The sequence below is a fragment of the Corapipo altera genome, unplaced genomic scaffold (assembly GCF_003945725.1).
Source record: "Corapipo altera isolate COAL_440 unplaced genomic scaffold, ASM394572v1 51, whole genome shotgun sequence".
Lineage (NCBI taxonomy): Eukaryota > Metazoa > Chordata > Aves > Passeriformes > Pipridae > Corapipo > Corapipo altera.
In genome coordinates this window covers 8,073,036-8,097,154 of record NW_020884892.1, presented here as the reverse complement: position 1 = coordinate 8,097,154, position 24,119 = coordinate 8,073,036, and the positions used below count along the sequence as shown (strand labels likewise).

Below are 24,119 nucleotides of genomic sequence, written 5' to 3'. Positions count from 1 at the left end.
GCACAGTGTGAAGAGCTTTTCGTTTCTCTAGCAAAGACTGAGGAGAATGGAATTATCAGTACATTGATCATACAGATAGGGGACCTCTGGTGGTCTAGTGGTTAGGATGTAGCACTCTCACTGCTGCGGCCCGGGTTTGATTCCCGGTCAGGGAAACTCCCCCGGGCAGATGGAGCTCGTCAGCCCTGTAAGGCCATCCATCTAAGAGAAGGTCACTCTAAACAAACCTACATCCTGAGGATCTCACTGCCACTGTCCAAGCTTGCTCGGCCCCAGCAAATGAACCTTAGGATTAAAGGGTGGGCTCAGCACACGCTGTGTCTCACCTAAAAAAATCCACTGCGCAGGCTCGAAGGGTAAAGACCTTTCCCAAATCTTCGTTCGCGAAGACTGGCCATACAACGATCATGCAGATAGGAAATATCACACAGTCTGATTTCAGTAATTCAATACCTATATTTATATGGCAGCCATGACTTTTGTAGTGAGTAATAAGAAATGGAAAAGGTTCTTCCTTGAAGAACACTCTCTGCTGTACCAGGTGCTCTGCAAACATGGTTTGATCTCAGTGTCTGTAGAGACACAAACACAGAGTCTGCTTCTGCCTTACTTGTTGCACAGTAGCTCTGGAAACAGGAATTTCAGGAAACACAAGCAGAAGTTGCAAGTGGAACGTGGTCCTTCCCATCTATAAGAAGAGGAGATACCACCCTCACAGGCTTTCCTTGCTGTTACAGAACAGTCAGTGGGACTTCTTGCCAGCCTTGCCAATCTGGAGGCACATGGACTGAGGAGCAGTGTACATGTTTACATTTGCTTAAAAAAACCCTCTTGGCAGCTCAAGGCAGGCATCCCATAAGGCTGATTTACACCTCTTTACACATTAAGCCTTAACTGTTCGATTTCCTAAGTCTGAAAACATTTCCTATAGAAAATGAAACAGTCAAGACACACATACTCTCTACTTTATCCTTTTTCCCAACAGTGTCTCCTCTTCTAATCAAGACTTGGTTTTGTTACCATTTCAAAATGAAAAAGAAAAGAAAGGCAAGAAAAGAAGAGAGAAAAGGGAAAGAAGGAAGGAGAAAAAGCATGGTAAAAAAAAGAGTGAAAGAGAACAAGAGAGAGAGAACAAGGGAGAGAAGGAAGGAAGGAAAGGAAGGAAGGAAGAGAAAGAAAGAAAGAGAAAGAAAAGAGAAAGAAAGAAAGAGGAAGAAAAAGAAAGAAAGAAAGAAAGAAAGAAAGAAAGAAAGAAAGAAAGAAAGAAAAAAGAAAGAAAGACAGAAACAAAGAAAGAAAGAAAGAAAGAAAAAGAAAGAAAAAGAAAGAAAAAGAAAGAAAAAGAAAGAAAAAGAGAGACTCAGTTAGGTCAAGACAGTTGCTGAAAGTCAGCTCAACTTTTGCTACTCAAGTACTAATTGAGTCCTCAATGTAGAGCCACCATTTCCAGCTGAGCAAAGGGGATGTTTATTGGATTATTTGAGGCCACATGGGAAGCTTTGTCCAGTCAGAAGAAAAGCTGTTTGGGACCTGGATGTTGTAGGTGGCTTGCAGCCTGGCAGAGGGTCTCTCTGGAGAGGCAAGGAGAGTTTGGTTTCCTGCCAAGATGCTGATGAGCAAAACTGATATCCACTGGTGGGTCCTTGGGTGCCCAGGATTGACTCTCTCTGACAGCTTTTTCCTGCAGAGCTGCCAGTTCAGCTTACTTGATCACAATTTTTAGGGCAGGGTAGTGGAACCATTCTGTACAGGTCATGAATAGTTTCTCAAGTCAGCCCTGCAAAAGAGATATTTATTTTTTTTCTTTTCTTTTTTTTTTTCCCCGTGTTCCCAGACTCTGAGTGACTCCTCCCCTGAGGGGGCTCACTGGCTTCTCACAGTGTTTAGGAATTTATCTAGGAACAGAGAGCTTTAAAACCTTACTTTGGTGAATGTGCTTTGAAGTGGCAGCATTGTGTGACATGTCCCAAGGGACCACACTGTTCTGCTGTCGGCCAAGTCTGTCTGGACTAGGTGTGCTACTGTGTGCTATTATCCATGTTGCTGTTCCCTTCCTTAGTGTAGCTCATACTTTTTAAAGAAAAAGTTATTAAGCTTCTTAAGGGAATTAGACAGCTAAATCAACAGTAACTGCCTCGGGCATAGGCTCATCATCACCCAAAACTAAAGCATGAGCTGCTTGTGATTTCTATTATTATTATTTTTCGTGGTCGCTTGTTTGTGTAAGAAAAAGAAAGAAAGATAAGAGAAAGTAAGAAAAGAAATTGAAGAAGAGCAGCCCCAGTAAAAGTCAGCATAAGAAGTTGGGATTAAGTGCAAAATTCAGAAGGATGAATAAAAAGAAAAAGCATTAATTTTCTGCTCCAGTGGAGAAAAGAGAATATTGCACGTGCTTTTTAAAGATACTGGATTGTAAGAGATATCTGATTTAATTATAATTTCTCCTCTTAGCAGAGCTTTGCGCAGTCACTTGAGTCAAACAAGAGTATGATTGGTGCTGGTGAAGGGCAGGACAGCTTCTGGACAGCTAGGCTGGAATCTTCTTGAACAAAGGCAGAGGAAATAAGCCTGACCTACAGAGGCAGCCATCTCCCTAAATTCCCCCAGAAGAAACAAAGGGATGCAGAATTTTGAACCTCGTTGATCACTTGGTTTAAACTGCCTAGTGTAGCTTCATTTCTCTGCATTTTTTTTCTCCAGTAAAACTACTGATGCCTCATGTGCTTCATCATAGTACTTCATCACAGCAGGGAGCTTAATTATGTATTTTGGGAATAATGAATCCCCCTGCTGGGGTTCTGCTGCAGTTCAAATGTTTAATTCCAAAGGTGCCCTTAATGACATGTTCCACCTCATGGTAATATACTGTCCTCTCTAAAGGTCAGTTCCCATGAGACAAGGTTAAGAACAGTGTGAAAATGGCCTTTGGGAAGTGCAGAATAAAAGAGGTCTTGTGCCTCTGTAATTTGTAATCAGCAAGGACTGGACTATGTCCAAGAGGAAATGTCAAGGAAGTATCTGTACGTACAAGACTGGAGGCAGGAATTGTGACTAGTGTGATGGTTTATTAATTAAAAATAACACATATTAAGCCTTTTAACTGGGGAGGTGGGAGGAATAGAAGGGGAACCCACAATCCTGAGTCCTGTACTTTGGGCTGCAACAGGGAGAAGTCAGGGAAGGTATGGATGGAAAAAGAGAAAAAATAGAGAAAAAGAAATTATGTTCCTGTTAAAAAATAAGTGGATGCAAATGTCAAGAATACTTTTAATTGACCTTTTTTCCAGAGAGTGGTTTCTAGGTCTATAGAAAATCTAAATGTTTTTAAAGTGTCTTGATGGGTGTGAAAATCTTGGTGGCCTTTTAGCTCAGAGCTGTTGCTCAAGGGCAGCACTTGGGTCACTGATTGGCTCTTGCAGTTCCCTGCAAAGCAAGAGGAGTTAATGTTTGCAGAGGGGTAAGTCTTTGTTTTTGTTCAGTGTTTACCAAATTGACTAACCAGGCACCACATTTGCTACGAGCAAGAAGTAAACTTTAATGCAGCCTTAAATGCAAATAGGACAAGAGGAAACAGCCTCAAGTGTTGCCAGGAGAGGTTTAGATTGGATATTGCAAAAAATTTTTTCACTGAATGGTTTATCAAGCATTGGAACAGGCTGCCCAGGGAAGTGGTTGAGTCACCATCCCTGGAGGTATTTAAAAGACATGTAGATGTGGCACTTAGGGACAGAGTTTAGTGGTGGACTTGGCAGTGCTGGATTAACAGTTGGACTTGATGGTCTTAGAGGTCTTTTCCAACCTAAATGATTCTATAACCTTGGAGAGCCTGTTTAGAAGGTAAAAGGTAGCAACCGAAAAAACCCCAGCAGGATGGAGACCTCAACAGTGCCATCTCAGGCCCACAGGTATGTCCAGTATCCTCAGGAAATTCTTCCAAGGTTTGAATTAAATTCAGATAATTATATTGAAAGACTTTTTCTTGAAAGAAAAGAAAATCAACAAGTCCTTTAATGCTTGTTTAAACTGCTCCTGGGAGGTGTGATTATTATTTCTGATATTTATCTAGTCTATAATGCATTGTGCAGTCTTTAATAATTTCCAACTGCACAAAGTCATGGAAAGTCTTTCTGAGCTCAGCAGGTGAGGCTCAAGCTCCCCATGGAGGGGCGGTGCAGGAACCAGAGAATGATGCCCCTGCGTGTAATAACTGCTTTCTTTATTTTCTGGGCATGGGTTAGTATTTAGTAGATCTGTTACCCAGATCTTGTGCATTGAGATAAGAGAAGTTGTTGACTATTACCACTACGACCTGTTCAGGATGTAGCTTCTTTGCTGTCATGATTCATTATGTAGAAGGATGCTAAATGTGTCAATAAAAAGTCATTGATTTTATGCAGAAGGGACAGGATTTGAAAGAACAAGGCTGTATGTGCTGGGGTAAATGGCCAGTGTTTGCAGAGGTCCCATTCTGTGGTGCTGCTGTCTCTGAAACCTCAGAGTCTGGAGTTTTACATAGTTTGTGGTAGAACTGTGCACAGTTCAAAAGTTCAAATTATATGCTGTTCAGAGTGTGTATTATTATATCTGGTATATCTTCTTTTGCATATAACGGCATCTAGGGAAATAATATTTTTTAATTAAAATGCTGAAAAACATGGAATCAACTGGGTCAAACCATTAAAGTCTCCTGTAGCCCGGTTTCTGCCTCCCAAGAGGGGCCAAAGGTAGATACTTGCAAATAGAGTCTGTGAAGCAGGTATGAGCAAGGGATCAGGCCCTCAGCAGTTTCACACACTTAGAAAGTTTACAAACTGGATGAATATCAGACACTCTGTCCACAAGCTCCATAAATATACCTGAAATCTCCTTGACTTCTTCAGCTCAAAAACCTTCCTTGCAGCCTGTCTTATGATTTATGTTCTCACTGAAGAACACTTCATTTGTTCACACCCTCATTTGTTTTAAGCTTGTTGCCTGATAATGTCACTGCACACTGTAGTTTTGTGGTTTTGTGGTTTTGGGGACTGAAACTGAGAAAATTCTTTTCTATCCATCTTTTCATGTCACTCATTATTTTACAGCTCACTTTCAAACACTGCTTCAGCTGTGGTTATACAATACCACAATAAGTAAACTCAGATACCTCTCAAGAACATGATGATCACATGAGACCCTTCTAACTGGGGATGAAATCACCCTCCTGTTCAAGTGTGTTCCAAGAATGGATTATTTTTTTCACTATCAGGTTTTATGCTGGATTAGATATAGTTTTGGTGAAAGGTTATGCTATGTGCTTTGATCATTCAGACAGAAATGTGATAGTGAACCGATTCCTGATTGAAATCTAGCATGACTACCAGGTTACCCAACCATGCAGAGATTTGGCATTTATGACCAGGGAATAAACAGAACATGAGAAATACCCTCTGAGGTCAGATCCCATATCCATCTGGCACTGTGCTCTTCTCCAGCAGTGGCAAAAGGAAGTGATATTCAGTGAGAGCACATGAGCCTGGGCAGTTTCTCTGGTTCATTCTCCCCAGCATCCAGAACATTTTTATCATATGTTAGTGGATACATCCCTGTCTGGTTCTTTTAGTATTTTCAGTCTTGTTTTGTTGAGTGCATCCTCATTCTAGTGTCGTGGGTTTTGCTGAGTAACAGTCAGCTCTGCTTTCACCTCATTCACCAGTTAAAGTTTACAAATTTTCATCCTATTCCCACTTAGTCATCCATTCTCCAAATGAGGAGTCCCAGCTATTTCAGTCTGTTATAAGCTGGCTTCTCCCACCCTTTTTCTGTGCCTCCTCTAACTGTATTATCTTATTTGAGATGTGGAGACCGAAGCTGCCCACAGTACGTGAGATGTTGACCTGATTTATTCTGTGTCCTGTCTTATGTGGACCCTCTTGTGTGGGTTCACCAGTGCTTTACAGGCAAAATAACACTCACTGCTTCCTTTCTTACACCCATCCTGACAATACCCAGAACTGTGTTGACTTTTTTAAACTGATGCTGCACACTGAGCTGCTGACTTCAGAGAGCAGCAGTGATGACTCCAGGGCCATCTTCTTGTGTTTGGTTGCCAGTTCAGTGCTTCTCAGGCATGCCTGATTATTTTTACTCACTGCACCATCCTAAAAATACAGAATATTGTCTCTTTTTCAGGCTGAACAGACTCTACCAGGACCCTCCTTTGATCACACTTGACAGTGTTTTCTCCACATTGCTGAGTTTCGAGTTCCTTTCGAGAGGAGCAAAGAGAGCAACAAGCTGTAGCCAAAATGCAGTAATTTAGTGGCATATGATGTTCTCTGTCATATTTTTGTCTCATTTCTTATGCTTTCTAATGGCTGATTTCAGGCTTTGACTGCTGCAGTGCATGAAACTGAAGTTTTACAGAGAATTATCCTCAAAGACAGCAGAATTTCTTTCCCCAGTAGCTCATTTGGAACCTCTTCTTGAATGTACAGTTAGTATGTATCATTTGATAATGACCACTGCATTGTCACCTTTTGTGCAATTTTGTTTTCTTATTGATGAGATATTTATAGTTGAGACATGTAATCTTGTAGTATCACACAGATGTGAAAAACCCCAAGCTTCAGAACTGATACCTGTGTGTGTGCTACAGCTGTATTTTAAATAGTAGCTTCTCATACAGGATTCTGTATTCACTTTCTTGAGGAGCTGAAACTTTTCTGTTGCAAATCTTTGGACCTATCAAAACAGTGGAACCAGTGGGAAATCAGGAAAAATGGAAACAAGTTAAGACAGCTCATAAGAGCTCCAAGCTGTGAAAGAACCATAGTAGAAATAATGGATTTTGGGATAAAGGGAGGCTCATTGCTGAAACAGGATGAAGGATCTGACAGTATACCGTACGAAGCAACCCTGCACTGGGAAGCAGAATAAATTAAATAAATAAACAGGAAAAATCTTCCCTTAACTTCTGAAATCCTGAGAAAAGAAGGCATGAAATTTGTACATCATTACCCACTTATTGCTCTCCATATGCCCAAGAACACAGAAGCTATTTTATTCAGCCCTCTTCGATAATTAAATGTAGTGCAATAAATTTCTTGCCGGGATTTCATTTATTATCACAAATGACACACTAGCTTAATAAAAAAATAGTGTTGAATTAACCAACTCTGCTCATGTGATTGTTTTAGATTGATTAGGCTTTTCATTTTGAAACCCCATCTTTGTATTGTAATTATGTTGTATTCTTTGAAATGAGAGTTTTAAATTATGAGATAATTTACTTTTCCTTTCAATTTCCTTGACTAGTACATATTGTGGAAGTGATTAAATGAGACATGGTTTTGATTTACTTTTTTTTGCATTTGGAAAGAAAGGATAAAACATTTTTAGAACCTTGAGAATTACGTTCCCTTTGCTTGTGTTTATTTGATGGAAATTAGAACAATCATGTGTAGATAATTATTCACCTTGTGCAATACTGTTTGATCTATTGCAAAACTCCTCAGAAAATGAACTTCTATTGAAAGAAAACACCCACCAAGCTGCAAATTACAAAATGCAAATTAAGACACACCAGTTTCATGTTCATGTGTGAGAAGGCTCAAGGCTTTTTCCTCTTTTTTCAGTTTGTAACACTTCCTCAGTCAAGGCAGTCTCTGTACCGTAGCTTTACAATCCTGAGGCACTGAAGCTGGCTCGGATCTGAGCTGCACAAACCTTTGATCATGCCTGAACTGCACAATTTTCATGGTTCCAAAAAGTTTGCTGAGACTGCTGCTTCCAGGGAAGAAGGGACTTGGGGGGAAAAAACAGGGCAGCTGCTCCAATAAGGATCTTTCTGCTGCTGGGAGCACATTGGCAGCTCACTCACCATGGCCACATGAGAACTGGGTGGTCTCAGGGGACACGCTGAATAAAACAGGGTTTGTATCTGTGTCTGTCCTCTGTGTTTCCAAATCTCGCTCCCTAGTTTCATTCCTCTGTGCCCACCAGGAGCGCAGCTCACACACCAGCACTAGGGAAGGGCATCCCAAGGCTCAAGGCTACGAAAATAGACCTTGATAAGCATCTTGATCTAATGCAGATTAAGCCCAAGACTGGGTTTTGTTTGAACAAGAACTGGAAAGCTGCACTGAGAGGGGGCTCTGTGGAAGGGGACAGAAGGTCCCTCCTTGAGCTACACATGCCTGTATTTAGATGGCTCAGCTTATTCTTCTGACCTTATAACTGATGGAGAAGTGTTTTCTGCCATCATACAGTACGTGCCTAGAGTGAAGTAGATTACCTGCACTCCAGAGGTGCCCATTTGTCTCTGGATGACCTGTGACCATTCCCACAGCAGGAAGATAGTCTCCTAATACGTCAATTCTCCAAGCACACACACCTCTGAAAGGATTTTACTGGAAGAAGAAACTAAGTCTAAACGACATGGAGAAACTCCAAGGAAATTCTGAATTAGTAAGGTCACTTGTACTGTCATACTGACAACCCTGAAGTGCTTTTTTTGCCAGCTTTTCTTTAAATTAGACTGCAAATTGCAATTATTGGAAATCTGAGAGAACATTATGCTGTGCAAGAAGTGATCACGAACTCTCTGTGATGGTGGGACAACATAAATGAAAAACAAAGAGCATGAAAGGATTTTTTTTAAAGCTGGAAACTTCTATGAGTGAACCTTAATGAGAGGAGAATGCAATTTATGAGCCTTTTTTTCAAAGAGTATGAAAATTAATTCAGAGACCCAGTGGACTTGTGGCACTGATAATGGGAAATGAACCTTTGTATTTACAGAGTTCTGGTTAAAATTCACCATGATCTGAGTACAGTCAAATGCTGTGTTACAGTAGGTGTCCCACTCTTATTTACTATTTATATCAAGGACACCTCAGTGAATCACAGTCATAAAGGCCCACATTGTTATTGTACATATGCAGAAGAGAAAAAATTGTCTAATCATCAGATTTTTTTACAATCCTCATGTGAAAGGAGCTGGGAGACTCAGTTCTCTTTGAACTAAGCAATGTTCTTGGTTAGCTGAGATGGTTGATTATTAATTGCTTCTAATCAAGGCACTTACAATAGGAAACCTGTTGGTAGCCTGCAGGAATTCTTTCATCTGCTTCTCTTTGGACATGAAATTGTTTTATTGTGTCTTAACTTAACTTGCTGGATCCAGAAAGGAAGAAAATCCTTATCTGTATTCCTGCATCATGTAGCATATGGGGGCTGTTGAGTTTGTCAGTACTATCAACACTAACAATCTCCACCCTCACCATGGGTCCATGATGGGTGAATGACTTCTTCACCCCAAGTCCCTCCTGATTTCCCAGGCTCTAGTAGTGCCAAGTTTGTGCCTCACCAGTAGCCAGGATATCCTGTGGGGAACATGAGAGACACTTCTTCACGTCTTTGGGGTTTACCTAGAAGTGGCACACAGTTTTATGTCTGGCTTAGGGATAGAGATGGGCAGGAATAACTTTATGGACATTATCAAATCTGGTGAAACTGCACAGAAGACTGAAACCTTCACTTGTTAAAATTTATACCATTTTGGGCAGAGGGGATGGAGTAATTTTTGAGTTTTCAGCAGTTGATTGAATCTGTGTTGAAGATGCAGTGAACAGAAAAAGTTTGTGGAAGTTTGAGGAAAGATTACTTTTTTTCTTCCTTCCAAGAGAACAAAATGTCTATCACAAAAAGGGTATCCACAGACCATTTTTAAGAGGCCTAAATAGTTTTATTAAGAACGTGGCTGTCACCCATGTGCACAATAGTAGAGTGTATACACTGACACTGGATGAAAAGCAGTTTACATATCAAAGTGATGGAGCCTCTCTGTTGTGAAGGACTGATACCTTCAGTTCCCTGAAAACTTCATTTACTTAGTTTAGACCCTTACAGAGAAGTTTCTCTCTGGTAAATCCCATGCATAGTGAATGCTGCCCTACCATCATGGCAAACAAACCCATACTCTTCTTTCCCATAGCTGAGCCTTGCAGGTGACTTGTGCTTGCTGCCTCTCTGGTGCTGTTGAGGGGCACTTCTCTTCATGGTCACAGCTACCTTTGGTCCAGGGGTGCAGAAGAGCTCAGGTGCCTCCTGATGCCCTCTTGTTCCCAAACTTCTGACAGACCAAAAACCTGAGACTGAAATACAGTTTACTCCCTAGACTGGCACCATTTAGTTATGGTGAACTTGGCTGTTTCTCTATCTGTCACACTGTGGCACCCTCTGCAGTTCTGTCTTTTAGCAGTTTCAGTGTTATATAAACATAAGAATCACGGAAGACAGCCCAGTTTCCACATCAGGCTTTATTAATGGTCATTTCCTCCAGTCACCCTCTGACTCTTGCTTTGCTTAATCCATGTTTTGTCTGGGTACTACTTTTCCACTCATACTGGTCAGATTCTGGCGTTCTTTGGCACACAGAAGTTGTGCGTTTTCTACTATTGTGCCTGGCATTGCTGACATTCCTCTTGGGCCTGGCCAGTAAACTTAATTTGCTTGCTCTGAATACAATTTTTAAACATTATCAGCTTCTCTTTTCAATTTGCAATATCTTTTCCTCCATAGCCAAATGCAACTTGAGTTTGCAGGTGATTTCAGGTGTTTGAGCATTGGTTACTATCAGGTGTATTCAGCTGGTAGGTGCCTGCTTGTTTTGGCTAGTTGGACTGTGTGCTTCCCCAGGAAAGTTTTTATGCCTACAGCAATTTAGGCAAACAAGTTCTCTGATGACAGTGAAAAAAAAATGTGCTGAGCATTTGTCACTGCATGCTTCTGGCCAAAAATGCTGCCATTTTACTAAATCCTCTGTTTGACTCTCAGTCCCTGGTTTGTTTGCCAGTAGAGTTAATAGCACAAAATTCTCAAGTAGCATAGGTTGTATCTCCATCTGGAATATACAGCATGTTTATTTCCTTGGAAGAACTGTAGTATGAAATCATGACCACAGAGAGCTCCCCTTGAACCAATGGAACCAATAATTGGGAAAATAGTACAGAGCAATGTACTAATAAAAGTGAAGTCCTAGGTAGGTGAGTTGAAATGCACCACTGCTCACAAATTTGTGTGGGATTCAGTGATTGTTCAGCTCTCAAAATGAGGTGTAAAGAAGTATATTTTCAAAATATAAAGCCATATAATTTTAACATTTCAAAATTAAATGTTTCAGATATGCTGAAATGTTTTTCTTGACATTTCAAATTGAAAAAAGACCAAATTGCCTGCAAACTGAGCCACGTATTTCACCACTATGTAATACAAAATCTGAATATATTGGTTTCAGCAATCAGGTAAAATCTGCAACAATGGGATTTACATTTTCACCATCAAATAAAGCTAGATGAATAACTTGCAATGACTTTGGATTTCTGAGTATAATTCAGATTGGTCTGGTTAATTCAAAATTTTAAGTCCACAGGCTTTTATTTAATGAAAATAGTCTTTCGGGGTCAGTCTGGTTCTATTGATTTCTTATCCCATTTTTATTTTTTTATTTTAGTTGAGACATTCAAAGCCAAGGTTCCATTACTGCCCACTTCTATTCCAACCACAGTCCAGTTTACCATTAAGAAGAACTTTCGTGTATGTTTCCTGTGTTACTGTGGCTACTTTACCAGGCCTTGATTGGTAAAAAGACGTGCAGACTCTAGGGGTTATTTTTAAATACTGAGTCAAGTCTCCAAAAACATTTAAAGACCTAGAAAGCTTGAACTGCATGATCCAGTGCTCAGAGATTTGATTTCCACACCCCAACTCCCTCTTGAATGATGAATCATATGCCTTGAAAACACACACTTTGAAAAAGGATGAAAAGATAAGAAAACAATGAAGATAAACTTTTCCAATGTGTAAGGATAACTGTGCTAAATTGCCCTCTTCAATCTCTCAGGGAGGCAGTTGCAGGACAGCTGGCATCTTCCCATCTCTCCTCCAAAATCTGTTGAAAGGAACTCTCTGGGCACAGCTTTATTGCAGAAACTGGTGTTTCTTTTCCATGTTGCTAAGAATGGATGCTGTGCTGAGCTGGGCTCAGGGGCAAGGGGAAGAAGTCCCGTCTTTTTCCAAGAACTTTTCTTCTCTGTCAGTGTATCAGCTGTAGGGTATGGCAGAGCAGAAGCTGGAGCAGTAGATCAGGTGTGAATTGGAGACTGGAAGTTCTTAGTCTTGTAGTCATACTTCATTCTGTGCTTGTAAAGTATCAGAACAACATTGATGTCCTGTTGCAGGACCAGTGCTCCTGGAGCCTGACATGGGACAAACAAAGAGTTTTGTGGGATGAGGCTGGCTGGCAACCAAGGGGGGACTGGTGGATCTTTGTTGAGAGGAAAATAGTGTGTGATGTTTGTAGGGATATTTCATTTCACCTCCTGTTCTCCCTACTTCTTCTATTCACTAAAGAGCTGCAGGACCAATAGAAGAGTAAAATAGGAAAAGGACAACTAGTAGAGACCTCTAAATAGCCAGCCTGGTCCCATGCTGATGCTGGGAGAGGTGCTTTAGGTGCTTAGCTTGGCAGCTGTACTGCCTCCCATCTCGGGGCCATGGGGGGTTTGCCATCAGTTTCCCAAGAAGCAGAGCTGCACCATGGGTCCCTGCTGAATGTCTTACCATGGTTTACCTCTGATGGCAACTAGCTGAAGCCATGCTTCCCTGCCTGCGTCTCACCCTGTGAACACATCGCATTCCTGGATGACTGTGGTAGGCTCCTAGCAGGGATTTGTGGCTAAAACTGAGCTGAAGACAAGGAATATGGAAGACCTAATGAGGCTACAGAGCCACTTTAGCCAGGCATGATCTGAAAAAGGACCTCACCAATTTTTAACTGGCATGATTGGTTTTAAGATGGTTTGATTCCCAAATGCAGTACAGGAAGGAGGCAGATATGCCCCACACAGTGATTGCTGGTGTTGATGCTGGGTAGAAGCATTTCTCTAAAAAAGCTTGAAAAGAAACACTTGTCCAGGCCTGTTCACGGCTTTACTGCTGGAAGGGAGTGAGAACTAACTAAATAAAAGGCAAAGCTGTTGTGGTGTATGAGCCACTGATAGCATGGGTGTCATCACCAAGGAATTTACAAAAATACATTTATGTTTATCTTAATTCAGTGGAAAACTGCTTTTGATCTGGGTCCTGTAATTTGTCTTTTATCTCTGGTCTTGTAACAGGCATAACAACTACATGTGTGGGAAGTCAGTAGATCGGAAACTTATTTTTGATTTACTTTCTTTGCATCTCATTGCCTTTCTTCAGTCAGAAGTTTCGGGTCTTCTCTCATTTTTGCCTGTACATGGGCAAATTTTAAAAATAAAATTAGATGAAGCATAAAATCAGAGCTTTCTCTTGTTTGCTCCCAATAAAAGGAAATTCAGAATATAATGATCTTCCTTGGGAATCAAAACTTCCTCTTAACACCTCCTTGAGTTAAATTAGAGTCCAGCACAGAAAAGGCCTTGAAGAGACTACACTGATCAATTTTCTTTACTTTTTCAGAAAGGGGCTGTTTGGTGGCATGAAGCTGAAGAAGAAGAGAAAAGGCGAGAAAGGGTTGACTATTACAAACAAAGATGCACTGGGTAAGGCCTCATAAATCAATATTGCAACTGGGAAGAGCAGGTGGGAGTAAAATAAAACTGTCTGTCTGACTTTTACGTTAGAGAGATATTTTTGAAAGTATTTTTTTTCTACTCTAGAGATAGATAAGTCATTACAGGTGTGTAATTCCTCCAGAAGTTCTTCTTCTTTTAGAAAACTGTGTAGGCCATGATGGCTGGATGGGCTGGCTCAATAAAGCCGTGAACTTTACTTAGTAGCAATTCCTCTCTTAAATGTACAGCAGTTATTTTATTTTATTTTATTTTATTTAAATTTAATTTGTGCATAAGATGCACAAATTCTCCTGTTTCTTTCCCTTAAGAAAGTTTGGTTTCCAAACTATGGATACATTCCCCTGCACATCCTACCATTGTCATTTCTCTCCTATCACCACCAATTCACCAGAATCTGTAGTTTAGCAACAATAAAATCTTCACCTTCTATAGTTTTATTTTTGTAGTCTCATGAACTGTTTTTGCAGCCTTTGAAGTACAGTGTTGTAATAAACCAGTCACATGTGTCTTGACTGGTGCTTGGGCAGAAACAGGAATGCTTGTTTTGTACCATAAGCATTATTAAGCTAAAGGACAATACTTTTATAAAGCTTATCCTCTGGTCCTTAGAGCAAGGGGTCTGGGTTGTTGGAGTAGAGAAAACTAAAAATCATTTTCTTACTAATTACAAGGCATTCTTCCCAGCTGGGGAGAAGGTTTATCTACTTTAGCCTCAGAGCAAACAACAGAGGCTACTGCAAGCCCATAATCAAACAATGTGCTCTAGGGCAAATAGGATAGGGAGGGCAGTCATGGGAACTTGTGCTACAGGTGGAAAACTATGGACTTTTCCTCATAGCCTGAAAACCAGGCTATGCCTACACAGATACAGAGACAATTTCACCTTCCCTGTGTTCTAGGGAGGCTGGACAAGAGCCAGAGGACAGCTGGGGAGCGTAAATGTTATATGAGATTGCTGGGGGAGGAACCTTTGTGGAGCTGGCTTGTGCCTGCCTGCCTTGCACCAGAAGCAAAGTTGTGTCTGTCTGTACCTGCCTGGTGCTTTGCACAGGAGGGGAGCTGCTACTGCAATCAATGCTGCTCAATATAAACCACTACTTATCTCTAACTGAGAGACCTCCCAAAAAAATAAAATATTCAGTTCATGCTGACAAATCCACTGCTCTGCTTCACGTGACCTTTTTGCTAGAAGAAATCAGATGTGAGTTTTACTTTCTTGTTTGTTTTCTTCATCAGGTGATCATGATGAAAGTGCAGTTCTTCTCCATGACAACCTTGGAAGAAGAGAAGAGGGAGAGGAAGACCCAATGAACAGCAATGCTCTGTCCGATGTTTTTGGATCCCTAAGCCCAAAGAGGAAAAGGTGCTCTTTCATGTATCTTATCTAATATTCCTCAAAACACCTTTTCCATCCTTCTCAGGAATGGCATTGCCCTAGAACAATACATATTTTGACAGATAATCCATTTACTGATGGCAGTGATCCCTTTACTCCTGCTCTCCCACATGACAGAGTGGGATGTACTTGTCAGCAAAATATTGTCAGCTCAAAGATATCGACAGATGCTATCCAGTGCAGGGAGAGATTGAAATGGATCTTGTGAGTGCCTCAACTGTGTTAATGAACTTTGCTAAAGAAAACAAGCCAGAGGGAACAGCAATCTCTATACTGAGAGTGTGCAGTTATTTTTTTCATTCAGGGGAGGAATGGAGTCAGGTTTGATGGGATCAGCAAGTGAAATGATTCCCATGCATGACAGGTAGCTGCACTGGTTTGTGTGGATGCCAATTTCCCTATTAACAAGTATATGAGATCAAAGGTGGTCTCTGCTGCCGAAATCAAGCCTAACAGTTCACAACAAAGCTACCTGCCATAAACAATACTAGCTTAGTGTTGAGAAGTCTTTCCAACATGTGTCCAAGTACCAGCTCTTGCCTAGAAATGCCTAATGACCTGTTTTGTCATTTAAACAGGGCAAAGCTGGTGACCAGAATTCATGAAGAGGAGCTGAAAGCCCAGAACTATCAGGTGAGCAGGGAGTGATGGCCCTTAAGTGCCTCTGAATTCCTCAGGCAGACTGGACCAGAGCCCAGGAATGTGCCTGGTATCCTTGTGCCCCACAGATTGCCATCACCATCATCGAGGCCAGGCAGCTGGTGGGTGAGAACATCGATCCTGTGGTGATCATTGAGATAGGTGATGAGAAAAAGCAAACAACAGTAAAAGAAGGCACAAATGCCCCTTTCTACAATGAGGTAGGTACTTTCCCGTAAAGAAGACACTTTCTTCAGTGGCTCTGGGTGTACTCTATTATTTAGTAGCCCAAAAGGGGATGAATTAAGTTTGTAGAACCTGCATGTCTGAAATGGGAGGTCGGTCCAGGGGGTCAAGCACCAGCAACAGCTCTGTTTGGTTTAGTTCTGTTTGCTCTTTCTCTTATCAAACTCTATCCATCCTGTTCCCCACCCTCTCCAATTAATTCTACTCAATTCCCACTGCTGTTGCAGTTTTTCAAATTATGTACTTGGGAGCATGGTCTATAGTGCTGCTCACCGTGCCCCCCCCGTCCCATTTCCCTTCCTATTATTTCACTGTTTCAGCCTTTCCTTAATATATGCTTGTTCCAGCTGGTGACAAACAAGACCAAAACAACCCCAGAAACCAACAGGTCCTTTGGGTTTCCCTGTGCCTCCTGTCCCTTTGACAATACCCTCTAGTTTGGGCCACAGCTGACATGAGCTAGGGGCAAGGAATGGGTTTTGCTGTGTCCAGCAGTGTCTCCCCAGCACCCTCAGTGTCTCACCAGGACTCTGTGTGGCAACCAAAAAAGTTGAACCATTCGGCTGACTGCGCTGGCTGCCATCACAAGGATGATTCTGATCTGCTGTCACCTTTTCCCACAGTACTTTGTGTTTGATTTCGTTGGACCACAAATGTTGCTGTTCGACAAAATAATCAACATCTCTGTAAGTACCTGGGAAAGCTTAGCACAGTACGTAAGGGTCATTGTCATTTGTGTAACTTTGGCTCTAAATTATTCATAATGTAATTAAAAAGAGAATTTTAAGTACCAAGAGTGCTATGAAGTCAGCATGTAGTGTGGGAAAGAAAAAGGATAGAGGTGAGGAAAAAGAGAAGCAGCTGGCAGTGATTTGAAGGAACATAACCCTAAAGGAAGATTTAGTCTACCTTTTCAAGGAAACTCATTGCTGACTTGACAATTGACAAGATAGAATGAGAAAATTCAGATTAGCTCACTTTTGTCAGCATGGTCATCATCCCTTTAAATTTCAAGCGACCACTTGATTTAGATGACTGAGTTGAAATGTCTGGCTTATCTCAATTCCTCAAATACAATTTTTTCTAACTAAACTAGTCCAGGTACTTTATCTTCAGCAGTGGCTCTCGGGCTGTCTGGGAGTGCCAGTGGCTGGTTGCTGTCAGCATGTTCAGTGCTGCTTCCATTGTTCACCACAAGTAAGGTTCCAGCGAAGCTGTGGAGGGACCTTATTGCTCTCTACTATTACCTGAAAGGAGGTTATAGACAGATGGGAGTTGGTCTTTTCTCCAGAGTAATAAGTGATAGGACAAGAGGAAATGGCCTCAAGTGTTGCCAGGGGAGGATATTAGAAAAAACATATTCACTGAAAGGGTGGTCAGGCTCTGGAACAGGCTGCCCAGGAAACTGGTTGAGTCATCATCCCTGGAGGTATTCAAAAGATGTGTAGATGTGGCACTTCGGGACATGGTTTAGTGGTGAACCTGGCAGTGCTGGGTTAACAGTTGGACTTGATGATCTTAAATGCATTTTCCAACCTTAATGATTCTATGAGTCTGTGACATCTCAGAACAGTCCTGCTGGAAGACACATATGCTTTTGGACTTGGGGCATTAGATAATGATGTGCAGTTTGGAAGTCCAAGTCTATGGAGCCATGTTAATTATCTTGTCTGAGATCATCACCACATTTAACAAGGTTTCTGAGGAATTAAAGATCTCACTAGACTCTGGACAATGCTGTATTTGTACTATTTAGAAATACCACAGGCTATACCCTTCATGAACTGTTTTTTTCTTTTTTTTGGTCAAAAGTCCATCCACTTTGCCAGATATTTCTCTGCAAATAAATAGTGAGTTGTTGCTTGAGGAAAGGTTCTTTTTCTCTGAAATGCTTTGTCCATTTCAAAACTGTACACCAGGAAAGGGTTTCTGCTGATTGTGCTTAACAGAGACAAGCGGTGGTCAGGATGTATAGGGCACAACTTATACTTGCTTTTCTGGGCTGCTAATAGAGTGACTTTTTCCTACAGAATAAAAAGTGTTCATTTACACATGACCAGCTGGACAACTAGGTTTTCAATGCTGGTAGTAAATTGTCAGTCTGAATCCTAAGGCTCACTTGAAATCCCCTGTATCACATGCACAACTCACATATATGAAGTTCATACAGGAGGTATCTACAGATGTGATCTCCTCTTATCTCTGAGGACAGAATTTACTACAGGCTGAAAATGACTCCTATTTTGCATGGGAGCAGATGTCTCCTTGCTGCTATGACTCACATCCCAGTGTATGGCCCCTATATGTGTTTCTGACATGGTGTGTATCAGCACAGTGCCAAGGCATCAACTCTTGTGTGCTGCTGCTGCTGTTGGGGGATGTGTAGTTATTTTTCTCCAAGATATGGCCAGTCTTTCCAATCTTACATTCTTTTGATAAAGATTCCACATATCCAGTGATGGAGGGGAGAGTGCCATCTTTCTGAGTCTACTGGGGATGGGGGAAAATGTGTCACCTTTATCTGCTGTATATCTGCATGGTTTCATCAGGCTCAGCAAACTTATTTGATTTATGCCTGATGAAGATGCAACATTAAGAAAGTAAAGGTCCTCTAGATAAAAATGACTTTTAAAAAAAACCCCACAAACAACAACAAACTAACCCAGTGCGGTGCTTATGTATGGTACTGAAAACAGAGATTCATTACCTTGCAACACAGTTTTGGAGAATGCAATCTCTCAGGGGAATAGAAACAAACAGAGGAAATGTGTGTGCTGGGAGTGAAGGAAACCCTGAGGGATGGAAAGTTTCACAGCACTTGCTTAGCATGAATCTCACTTAAGGAGAAACAAAGGTTGGCAGCCTCCAGTACCAGCATTCATGCACTGAATTTGCTTAATCTGTACAAATGAACTTATCTGCATATGGAAGCTCAAGGAAAACAAAAGAGATTAGTGCCCTTGTCCATCAGTTCAGCAGTTAGTGTAGCTGTATCCAAACCATGCATTTGAGAGGAAAATGAGACTTTCAATTTGTGAGCACCTGCTAATTAGTACTGAAATACTGCTGAAGTGAGGAATTACCAAGGACAACTGAGTGTGTTCCCTAAATCACAGAGGCATAGTGGCCCCAGGCCCTTAACAGAGAATGACATTATACTGCAACTAGAAACCTGAGTTTTCTGGTGAGTCTTGATGAAAGCATCAGTGATCTTTACTTTGAAATGTATGTCTCCTGCATTTGAGAAATACCCAAAATAAAGTCACATTACAAATCCAGTGCAAAATTGCTGAAGTCTTGTATCTCAATCAAGGAAGTGTAGGTCCAAAGAAAGGGTATGAGGTCTTTCAGATTCCTGACATGCTGTCAGAGGCTTAGTTGTTTACTTCCAGTGTTTAGAGTTAGCTTTTGTGGACTTGAATAGGCTTGGTTTCTCTTTGCAATTTGGTCAAGGTGTTCCAGAAAATTCATCCTGCTTTCAGAGGCTTTTCCACAGCCAAGAAATAGATTTCAACCTTTTAAGCTATTCTGAAAACAGGTGAGATATATTTTTTGAGAAATACAGTTCTAGCCTCTGCCTTATCTGTGAAGTGAGCCACATACAAGTATTTGAAAACCAGACAAGGAAATAAATAGATCTGGGAATCATGGTAATTGAAAATTATTAATTAAATTTGAATTAAATTAAATTGAATTCATTACTTGGGATGAAGACTAAGGAGACAGACTTGCTGGGGCCTGCTTGCCATCTCATTTACATCTATATTACTCCTCTGATTTCTTTAGTATTGTGGGGGGTAAATCAGAATTGAGTCTCTTGGTTTATGTGCACATTGAAATGTTGCAAAGAAACACTTCAATTCTTTGTCCTCTGAGTGTACTCAGTTCTTACAGCAATTCAGCTATAACAGAAAGTGATAAAATTTCTTCAGTGAAACCAGTTTTGCCCCGTGTGTTTACGTTCATTATGATTTATTTAAAACTGCCAGAATAAGTACTATAAGTGCATCTGCTCTGAAGATACATCCATCTAATTGCTGCTTTATATAATCCTAGGACCTGGGATGAACCTGTGTGATTCTGCTCAGATGCCACTCTATTGTTTTCTAAATTGTCACAATATTGGGTAGGGAACATATTTCAAATGCTTGCTGTATCTTCTGTGGCTATGCGTCCCCAGTTTTGGGTGGTGCTGGATGTTGCTGCTTATTACCTCTGAAGCAAATGTGATCTTTGTCTCGATTGCTCTTTCTTATGCTGACTGGGAAGAGAAGTGACATTCTTTAACCCTTCTTTAACCTTTTTAACAGGTTATGCACAACAAATTGATTGGGAGTGTGCTGATAGGCTCCTTTAAAGTAGATCTGGGGACAGTGTACAGTCAGCCGGGTAAGTGGTGTATTTTCTGCCCATTTTGTCTGTTAAATGAGATGTGAAGCAGGGAAGGAGAGGGAGGTGTGCTGCTTTTCTGCTTAGATGCTTGTGGTTTATGCTGAGGGATAGACTTAAAAGTTTTTGGAAGTGTTGTATTCGTATTTGGATAGCAGCCAAACTGTTGGGGAAAAGTTCAACACTGAAAACACCTTGTAAACCTGCTCATTGGTGGGAAGCACTTATCAAGAATGCCTTTTCTTTAAGTGATCAGTGAGCAGTTCTACAAAACCCAACTCCATTCATTTGCTGTAGAGCATCCAACGCTCTGCCACATGTGTTAGGGTAGAAGGAGTGGGGGGAGAGAGAGCAGGATGGAGAGTAGAAGGAATAGTGAGGAGAGCATGAGACAAGTGAAGAAGCAGACAAGAACAGGAGATTGAAGACGACAAAGAGGTGACCATGGGTCCTCTTGACTTGTCATCTTCAGAGCTGTCTACTGCTTTCTGAAATTTGAAGCTAAGAAAAGATCATCTATCCCTTTTTTGGTATGTTTTTACAACCAAAACATTCACAAAAAATGTACCTCTCTTCCATAATTACTCAAGGACCTGGTCTCTTGGTCTTTGGGAAAGAACGCATTTAGGCCACTTGCTGTACATGTCACACAGGTATGAGAAAAGTGCGGAATTATTCAAGCCACCCTTTCTTCAGGGCTCCTGCAACAGTCATTAGAGAGAAATGGCCTGTCTGAAGTGAGCAGCTTATGTCTGTACTCAGACTGTGTTAGTCTCTGAATTCTGTCCTGTATCTCCTGCTCACACTTTAGCAGGAGGGTGGTTTCTGAGGGTTGATCTTGGGCTCATATCCCTGGTACACTGTGGTCTCTCCCTCCCACTCCTGTACACGCCCAGGGTGATGTCCAAGGACTTAATGCAGGATGCTAGGACCTTTCTCAAGGGAGTTGTTGAAGCAGTGCTACATCAAGGGCTGTTGAGGGTGAATTGTCGTGTGCATTTTCCTCCTTGAAAGATGGAGCTGAACCTGCTCCTGGCTACTTCTTCTTCTTCTGGTGGCTGTCCACCCTCTTTCCTCTGTTTCTTAGCTGTCTACCAGTGTTACACGTGGCCACAGCTCCCAGAAAGGGTTTTGCTGCCGCAGAGTTCTGAGATCATCAGCTGCTGAAATACCACCCAACCTTCCACTGATCTTTAGTCAATGATCTCAGTAAACACAGATGAAAATGGGCTTTTTTTCTAATGAGCTCTGAATCAATCCTTTGTTTGTCTTTTTTGTCACACAACATTTTGGACCCTCTATCTGTGTCTGATAAACAAGCACAATCCTCCTGGAAGCACAAATGTTGTTTGATGTGTCCTTTCTGGGAGTGAAGAGGAAAATATTTGAATTTGTTTTGCATCCTCTATTTGAGTGTTTAAGCTTGTCCTTCTTACAGGTCATCAGTTTTGTGACAAGTGGGCGCTTCTCACAGACCCTGCTGACATTAGGACAGGAGCCAAGGGATACCTGAAGTGTGACATCAGTGTAACTGGGAAAGGTGATGCAATACAAGCTACGCAGAAAACAGCTGATACTGAGGAGCAGATTGAAAAGTACTGCAATAGTTTCTTGGGGTTTTTTAAACTGCTTTCTTCTTTTCTAGATGCCTCAATATGTCCTCTGCCCTCCTTTCTGTCCTTTCCTTGTTAACTCAGCATTACTAGCAGGATAGCATTGTACACCTGGCTGTTCTGATGTGCTCAAAAAGAGTTTTTACAATCCTCTAAACTAATTTGAAAGGCTTGTTAGGGTCACTCCTCTGCAGCTGATAGAATCGGCCAAGTTCTGTGGCTAAGTTTCAAATTATCTCTGACAGAAGATTGATCTGAAACCAATTAAAGATTTCTTAAAACAGTGAACTAAGAAGAAAAAATATGAGGAAAAATTATTCCTTTGCCACTATCAGATATGTATGTGTGGATATTTTCCATATCCTTAGATAAACTCGAGTGCATTATCGTTCTCCTTGTAAAACACAAAAGTTCAATGTGGTAAATACGCTACCAGCATGCTTCCAATTTTTCTGGGGCAATGCTAACATATTGGACCAAGTCTATGGAGAGTCACCAAGACGATGGAGAGATGGAGCAAATGGTCCACAGGGGAAGGTGGTGGATGTTGGTTTCTTGAGCATTAAGAAGAGCAGTCTAAGGGATATCTTGCATGAAGAGGCCTCTTTTCAGATGAATGAGTAGAAGTATGTAGATGAATGAGAGGCTTTGGATGCAAGTTAGAACAAGGGAATTTCAGAACAGATTTTTTTACCATGAAGATGGTCATGTGTAACAGGGGCCCAGAGAGAGGGGCAAATCTCTGTCCTTGAAGATATTCAGAATTTACTGGACAAGGTTCTGAGCAGTCTGATCTAACTGGACCTGATTCTATATCACACAGGCAAGTTTGTCGAGTAATGCTGTATCATTTTCTCATGGTAATGAGAATTTTTTTGGTTTAGATGCAGAAGCAAATTCATACACCTTTTTGTGTCTTCTCAGGATGCATGCTAACTTGAGGTGACAGTACTGTTGGAAAAAATATCACTTCATTGTCTGAGTTTTCAATTTTAAGAAAACAGCTTCTTGTTTTTTCTTTCAGAAACCTCTTGATCCCCAAAGGTTTTCCATCTGAAAGACCATGGGCCAGATTTTATGTGAGAATTTACAAAGCAGAAGGACTTCCAAAGATGAACTCTAGCATCATGGCCAATGTCACCAAAGCGTTCATAGGCGACAGTAAGGACCTTGTGGATCCCTATGTGGTGGTCATGTTTGCAGGTCAAATGGTAATTGGGATCCTCTTGATCACAAAAGTAGGCCTTCTTTCCTATTAGCTGTGCTACAGGCAGGTGATTATGCTGATATCCTTTAACTTACAGTTACATAAAGTAAGTAAAACACATATTTCTGTCATCAGAAATTTTTCAGTTCTTAAATTATGCAGGAATACAGTAATGGAGACACTTAATGCCAGCAGATTTAATATCAGCCTCACAGCAGTAGGTTAGAGGCAGGCAGCATGAGGGGAAAGAGGATTCTGTAGCACTGTAACTAGAACACTGAGTTACAAGACAGTGATTTACCCAGCATGGTATTAGGTAAGTGCTATGTTCTGGTCTCTCTAGAGTGAAATGAGGAAGCAAGACTGAAATCAGTAACGATGGTTCAGTCTGGATTTTAGGGCTGTGTATTGATTTCTGAATTACTGTGCTGAAATTCAGGACCCTTGCAGCTTTCTGTGGGTAGAGTAAGCATTGTAGCAGACTGTCTCAGTGCTGCCTCGCTTCATGGCTCCCAGAGCAACTTCAACATCAAACATGGTGTGACTGCTGAGAGGAGCTTCTGACTTTGGTGGAAGAGGAGTGTAGAGGAGGTCCAGGGGCTTGGTTTCTCTGGGGTACATCCATGAAACATGTGTCAGGGAGTCTTAATTATTGGTGTAAATAAGGAAATAATCAAACTGGCAATTATTTTAAGCCAGCAATGTTTTCTGTGTGCAAGGAAGCCTTAGGGACAGCTTCAGTCAGTCCTTTCCAGACATTTCAGGCTTGAAAACAAGGCCCTTGGTGCTGATTTCATGTTTTGTTGTGAATCCAAATTGCAAAGTGTTACTTCTCAAACTAGTGTGGGTTAAAACATTCAAATGCATGAAACCTTCAGGTTCAATAGAGGACTGAAAAAGACATTAAGAATGAGTCACTGATGTGAGTTTGCACACTGGTGTATAAACTATGGTTTCAGAGGTAGTGTTCGTGGGTTTCCTGATTCAGTTCTCCCCACTGAATGTGAAAATAGAAGTTCTGCCACAGCCAG

At 41.2% G+C, this 24,119-nt stretch overlaps 1 protein-coding gene across 1 annotated transcript in view; it reads left to right on the top strand.

Annotated features, from left to right (window-relative positions):
* The first annotated feature begins 3,834 nt into the window (after positions 1-3,834).
* FER1L6 (fer-1 like family member 6) overlaps positions 3,835-24,119 on the top strand; it is a 71,808-nt gene continuing 51,523 nt past the window's right edge. Inside the window, exons 1-9 of the mRNA XM_027645669.1 lie at positions 3,835-3,905; positions 13,483-13,565; positions 14,835-14,961; positions 15,573-15,627; positions 15,723-15,854; positions 16,503-16,565; positions 20,190-20,268; positions 21,707-21,863; positions 22,906-23,092. Coding sequence (XP_027501470.1) covers positions 3,871-3,905; positions 13,483-13,565; positions 14,835-14,961; positions 15,573-15,627; positions 15,723-15,854; positions 16,503-16,565; positions 20,190-20,268; positions 21,707-21,863; positions 22,906-23,092 — 918 coding nt within the window. The 5' untranslated portion in view covers positions 3,835-3,870. The remainder of the gene's footprint in view (positions 3,906-13,482; positions 13,566-14,834; positions 14,962-15,572; positions 15,628-15,722; positions 15,855-16,502; positions 16,566-20,189; positions 20,269-21,706; positions 21,864-22,905; positions 23,093-24,119) is intronic.